Genomic DNA, 6,572 nt, shown 5'->3' on the forward strand with positions numbered 1-6,572 from the left:
TTCTTTTGGTTTTATTTTCTTATATTTGGTGTTAACGTGTCTAATGCGGTTAATGCTAATATAGCAGCGGTCAGATTAAAATTAAATACGATAATTATGAAAGATGCATGGAGAGTAGAGGTTAAGAAGATGTCTTATACGAGAGACAACATTTGAAAAATCAACAAATTACAACCCAAAAAACGACTGAAACACACGCTAATGTATCGAGTGATATGAGTGACAGTTTTAAATGGTGTGTGTGCCGTGTTGAAAATTTTGCATAATAACATTAGGCGCCATCTTTGAAATTATCTCATCATACGAGACTACTTGTCGAACCGTTCGTTCCGATATCGAGTTGAGGGAACGCGTTCCCGGCCCCGTCACGTCACAGCCGGACTCCCGCAAGGCTCCGCCCTCTCCCCGTTACTATTTAGTTTGTATATCAATGATATACCCCGGTATCCGGAGACCCATCTAGCGCTCTTCGCCGATGACACCGCCATCTACTACTCGTGTAGGAAGAAGGCGTTGCTTCATCGACGACTTCAGACCGCAGCTACCACCATGGGACAGTGGTTCCGGAAGTGGCGAATCGACATCAACCCCACGAAAAGCACAGCGGTGCTCTTCAAAAGGGGTCGCCCTCCGAACACCACGCTGAGCATCCCCCTCCCGACTAGGCGCGTCAACACCTCCGGCCCCGCCGTTCGCCCAATCACGATGTTCGACCAGCCCATACCGTGGGCCCCGAAGGTCAAATATTTAGGCGTCACCCTCGACAGTAGGATGACATTCCGCCCCCACATCAAGACGGTACGCGACCGTGCCGCCTTCATTCTAGGACGTCTCTACCCGATGATATGTACGCGAAGTAAAATGTCCCTTAGAAATAAGGTGACACTCTACAAAACTTGCATACGCCCCGTCATGACCTATGCAAGTGTAGTGTTCGCTCACGCGGTCCGCACTTACTTAAAATCCTTCCAAATTTTTCAATCCCGTTTTTGCAGGATAGCCGTCGGAGCCCCGTGGTTCGTCAGGAACGTCGACCTCCATGACGACCTGGACTTAGAGTCCATCAGTAAGTATCTGCAGTCGGCGTCCATGCGCCACTTCGATAAAGCGGCACGACACGAGAACCCTCTCATCGTGGCCGCCGGTAACTACATTCCCGATCCTGCGGACAGAATGGAAAGCAGTCGACGTCGCCCAAAACACGTCATCTCGGATCCTTCCGATCCACTAACGGTGCTTTTAGGTACTTCAAGCACCGGTCACCGTTCTCGTCGAACCCGTCGCTTGCGACGAAGGGCTCGACGAGTAAATTAACTCTCAGACACAGCCCACTGAGTTTCTCGCCGGATCTTCTCAGAGGGTCGCGTTTCCGATCCGGTGGTAGATTCTGCGAAGCACGGCTCTTGCTAGGGTTCGTGTTAGCAACATCGTCAGGTTAGAGCCCCGTGAGCTCACCTACAAAAGTTAGGGTTACGCTGACATAGCCTCTCAAGGCTATCAGCTTAGGTAGGAAAAAAAAAAAAAAAAAAAATTTGAAATTACATCACTCGCCATGGCGTCCCCGCCCTAAATGGTCGCGTTCGACGTTTTTTTCACATACAGAGAGTGTACTCTTTACTTCTGCCCTCCGTACGAAGATAGCTGGCCGAAAAAAGTTAATTCTCATATCTTACATAAACAAATTATTCTGTCAGATATTCGTATTTGACAGACCTCATTCAAAATGTCACTACACTATGCACTCGATTATTGGGAGAATTTATTTAAGAAAAATTACAAATTCGGTAATCGGACGTTATGATATTATATCAAAATTTCGAAATAATCGTTAGCTTGCTATTCTATTTCGTTGTCAAAATTGTTTGTTCATTAAAAGGATACAAAGTGAAATCGATGCATTACAAACGTAAAGCCGCTCTAACCAGTATTCCTGAGGATCAAGAGAACGAAGACGATAATTTGCACAAAAAATGGGTACCGAAAAAAAAACATGAAGTTTTAAAAGCCAAATACAAATGCTTGAAGAAGCTATTCCAAATTTATGACGCCAGCGTCATCGGGATCCTGCCTGAAGCTACACAAGAAGAAGAAACGATCAGGAAAAAGAGATCTTTTCGAACTAAAACCGACGCCTGCGCTGGCACAGCAGAGACGACAAACGGAGATGAATTAATCGAGGCAGACAAGGAATCTGTGGCCACAGCAGTGATGAGAGATCTAAAAATGACCCAATGCTCGCTGGTCAATTTCGATAGTAAATCGACTATTCCCAAAATCGATAAATGCACGACTCGCTCCGTCGATAATATCGTTCTAGATAAAGAATATGTTCCGCATACAGAAGAGCCACTGCGTGCTGTGCCTTATTTGATTCAAGAGCCACGGAAACCTACGCGCTTTCAGTGCTTCGTTCAAAGACTATTCGGAATTAGAAGCGACAAGCTATACGCGAATTACGTGACGCCCAGTGGCCATATCTACGCGGCGAGCGACAATAATATTTCTCACAATTACTACGAGAAGAGGCGGAGGAAAGGTTTTCAGTTTAGGAGATTGAGACGACCAAAGAAGATCCAGTCAGATGGCGCATTGAGGAGCGCTAGGGACCCGATCATATTGAATTTCGTGCAGTCTGTGCAGAGGAGTTGTCTGATGGACACAACTGCGAGACAGTGTCCAATAGTGGGATGCAAGATGATGTTTTATGGTACGGAACTTTTTTATTTAAGTAGCATCTTGGAGTTTGAATATTATTTAACCATGTCTTTCATTTACAAAAGTTAAGCACAAAGTTAAAATGTCTAGATGTAAACCGTAAGTTTTGATGCTAATAATTTTGTTGTTAACGAATGAATTAGCAAACAAAGGAATTCGATGCGAACCTAGTATAAAGTGGCTGCCGAAGGTCATAGATTTTAATAACAACGTAATTTCTGTCATCCATCATGATATAAAAGATCTTACGATTCTTATTTTATTTTATTTTTTGCTTAGAAGGGTGGACGAGCTCACAGCCCACCTGGTGTTAAGTGGTTACTGGAGCCCATAGACATCTACAACGTAAATGCGCCACCCACCTTCAGATATAAGTTCTAAGGTCTCAAGTATAGTTACAACGGCTGCCCCACCCTTCAAACCGAAACGCATTACTGCTTCACGGCAGAAGTAGGCGGGGCGGTGGTACCCACCCGCGCGGACTCACAAGAGGTCCTACCACTAGTAAAACTATATTCTACTATATGAACGCAGCGTCACTGTTTCAAACTAATTCTCGTGGAGCCCCTCGCTTGCGACGTAGGGTTCGGCGAGCAAATTATCCTCAGACACCGCTCACTGAGTTTCTTCTCAATGGGTCGCGTTTTCGATCTGGTGGTAGATTCTGCAAAGTACTGCTCCTGCTATAACTAGACTTAGTGTTAGCAATTCGCCAGGTTAGAGCCCCGTGAGGTCACTTACTCGCTTGGTGAATCTGGAATAACTCCTCGAGGTTACTAGAATAGGAAGGAAAAAAAAAAAACTAATTAAAACGCAAAAAATTAGGCGCCGGTTTTTTTTTCAAATTACTTTCCACGTTACTTAACCCAATGACTGCTGTGTAGGTCACCCGCGCCCCACGCGGCGCCCTGAAGAAGTAATAATGTCGATTTCTCCGTTCGATCTTCTAATTAAAGCCAGGGATATCTAGTAGACTCCGGGAAAGACGAATCCGAAGATACTAAGCATGAATCTATATAATGGTAATTACGGTGTTTAAATAAGAAAAGACGAAATTGCGTTTCTTCTAAACAACAAGAAACAACATTTAATGCCCTTTCTTCAATAATTCTTTAACACACATTTCACAACGTCCATTAACCGAAAAATTATTTAAACAACTATCAATTGTCATATGACAGATTGACATTCAATCATTCATTACATCTATTTATCAGAGATCTAAAAGCCAAAAAAATATTTTGTTTTTTAATTTCTTTAATGGATGGACTAGGTCACAGCCCACCTGGTGTTAAGTTAACTGAAGCCCATAGACATCTACTACGTAAACGCGCCACCCACCTTGAGATATAAGTTCTAAGGTCTCAGTATAGTTACAACGGCTACCCCACCCTTCAAACCAAAACGCATTACTGTTTCACGGCAGATATAGGCGAGGTGGTGGTACCTACCCGCGCGGACTCACAAGAGGTCCTACCACCAGTAACAATAAAATACGAAAGGCAAAGTTAAGTAATCCAATAACAGAAGTCGACATTATTACTTCAGTGCGCCGCGTAAGGCACACGGTAGTCAAAGGGTTAAGTGACATTTTACTTTTTCAGGCATAATAAACTACAACGACCACCTAAACCTTTGCCACTTCGCCGATCGTAAATTCGTTTGTCATTACTGTCACGAAGGCTTTGAGCGGGAACGCGACAAATGCGTTCACGAGAATGAGCACATTGGCATCACGAAACTGGGCGCGTCGAAGGACTGCCCGACGCCTGAATCATTGAAAATCGCCAGCAACACCCAGACCGATCCGAGTTTGACGCAATGCGATTTTCCAGACGAGAAACTGAAGAAGCTAGTTTCGTTTTTCGACAAAATCATCGATCCCGAGAAAGTTTTGACGGACATCGGGAAGGGTCGTTGCTCTGAATGCAATCTCGACTCCAATCGTTCGAAAACGGTCACTTTGGACACGACCGCTGATTGTTCGGATGCGTCCGATAAGAAAACCGTGAGCTGCGTCAATCTGCCGCGACGAGGCGCTGGTCGTTGGTCGTCGTTGTCCAGCTCGGAGGCCACCTCCAAAAGCCCCTTTGGCGCGGGCGCCGCTTGTCAAATTTGCGGCGAAAACTTTGACTGCCGGTAAGAGTACTCTTCTATCAGCCCACAGATGTCCATGCTGTTTTTTTATTGTTATTTTATTGCTTAGTTGGGTGGACGAGCTCACAGCCCACCTGGTGTTAAGTGGTTATTGGAGCCCATAGACATCTACAACGTAAATGCGCCGCCCACCTTGAGATATAAGTTCTAAGGTCTCGGTAAAGTTACAACGGCTGCCCCACCCTTCAAACCGAAACGCATTACTGCTTCACGACAGAAATAGGCAGGGCGGTGGTACCTATCCACGTAAGTGTTTATTATCTATATATAATATCTATATTATTTTTTTATTGCTTAGATGGGTGGACGAGCTCACAGCCTGCCGGGTGTTAATTGGTTACCGGAGCCTATAGACATTTACAACGTAAATGCCGCCACCCATCTTAAGACAGGAGTTGTAAGGTCCCACTTGAAACCGAAACGCATTACTGCTTCACGACAGAAATAAGCAGGGCAGTGGTACCTACCCGTGCGGAGTCACAAGACGTCCTACCACAAGTGTATATTATAAAAATGTATATATGTCAGTCTCTGGTACCAATAAGACTGTGAAGCCTAAATTGGGGTCAGATGGTCGTGCCTTATTTGCTCTCCCCCTTATTTACTATACTATGTATAAAACAAAGTCGTTTTCTCTGTCCCTATGTATGCTTAAATCTTTAAAACTACGCAACGGATTTTGATGCGGCTTTTTTAATAGACAGAGTGATTGAAGAGGAAGGTTTATATGTATAATAACATCCATTAAATAGTGGAGAAATCAATAATAAATTACAGTTTCCGAAGCGAAGCGAGGGCGGGTCGCTAATTACTTATAAATCGTTTTAAATGTTTTTTTACAGTCGTCAATTAAGCCTCCACGTGGACCTAGAGCATCGGGTCCACGATAAGTTTTCAAAGTTCCACAGTTGCGCAGGCATAATCAACTACAGGCCGAGAGTGAACCGCATCGACGTCGTCTCTGAGGACGGGAAAATTAACGTGCAGACTGTCAGCAAACGTCAGTCTTACGTCACTAGCGCTGACACGTCGCTGACGGCCGTCTCCGAAGCGTCCGAGGACTCTGTCAGCTGTGCGCCGTCTGCGAGTCTCGATACTCGAGTGCTTGGTCAAAAGAATTCACCGAGAAAAGGTCCCAATTACAAATGGACCCCGGAAAATCAAATCGTGCGTTCCTAGTTCGATGTAGTGTGTCGTGAAGTGGCATTTGTCTATGTATATATATAAAACTTAAATTCCTTTGTGGCTTTTTATTTTGTTATACCCTTTTTTTATAGTAGTGATGCGTGTAGAGTTATCGTCATCAAAGGTCTTGGGTTAATAGCTGATGGTGCCCTGCAATTAGAATTGACTAGCTGTACCCGTCCGCTTCGCTGGGCATTAAAAAATTAACATTATTATTTCTCACTCCCACAAAGATTCTCATCATGAACACCCCCGCAACTGGTGTAGGGAGTCTAACACTCATATAAATATTAGCCTATCCATTAAGTATATGTATTTTCTACATGGATGCCAAGTTTCAAGTCAATCGGATGTATGGTTTAGTAGTTATAACGGAACATCCGCAAAACCACTGTAGATTTATATATTAGTATAGATTTCGGTAGGCAGCGGCTTGGCTCTGCCCCTGGCATTGCTGAAGTCCATGGGCGACGGTAACCACTCACCATCAGGTGGGCCGTATGCTCGTCTGCCTA

The 6,572-nt window shown here is 44.4% G+C and overlaps 1 protein-coding gene across 1 annotated transcript; it reads left to right on the forward strand.

Annotated features, from left to right (window-relative positions):
• The first annotated feature begins 1,216 nt into the window (after positions 1-1,216).
• Positions 1,217-6,111, forward strand: LOC101738418 (uncharacterized). The gene is made up of 3 exons (XM_004933251.5): positions 1,217-2,707; positions 4,320-4,854; positions 5,715-6,111. The coding sequence occupies exons 1-3, from the start codon at positions 1,798-1,800 to the stop codon at positions 6,049-6,051; spliced, it is 1,782 nt and encodes a 593-aa protein (XP_004933308.1). The 5' UTR covers positions 1,217-1,797; the 3' UTR covers positions 6,052-6,111.
• The last annotated feature ends 461 nt before the right edge of the window (positions 6,112-6,572 follow it).

This window comes from Bombyx mori, chromosome 2, assembly GCF_030269925.1.
Source record: "Bombyx mori chromosome 2, ASM3026992v2".
NCBI classification, from domain to species: domain Eukaryota; kingdom Metazoa; phylum Arthropoda; class Insecta; order Lepidoptera; family Bombycidae; genus Bombyx; species Bombyx mori.

What these genes read in the sequence shown, in the direction of transcription:
- LOC101738418 (XM_004933251.5), top strand. Translation starts at nt 1,798, where the DNA reads ATGATATTATATCAAAATTTCGAAATAATCGTTAGCTTGCTATTCTAT. An exon ending in ATGCAAGATGATGTTTTATG is followed by an intron (nt 2,708 to 4,319) that starts GTACGGAACTTT and finishes TTACTTTTTCAG; the next exon opens with GCATAATAAACTACAACGAC. An exon ending in GGCGAAAACTTTGACTGCCG is followed by an intron (nt 4,855 to 5,714) that starts GTAAGAGTACTC and finishes GTTTTTTTACAG; the next exon opens with TCGTCAATTAAGCCTCCACG.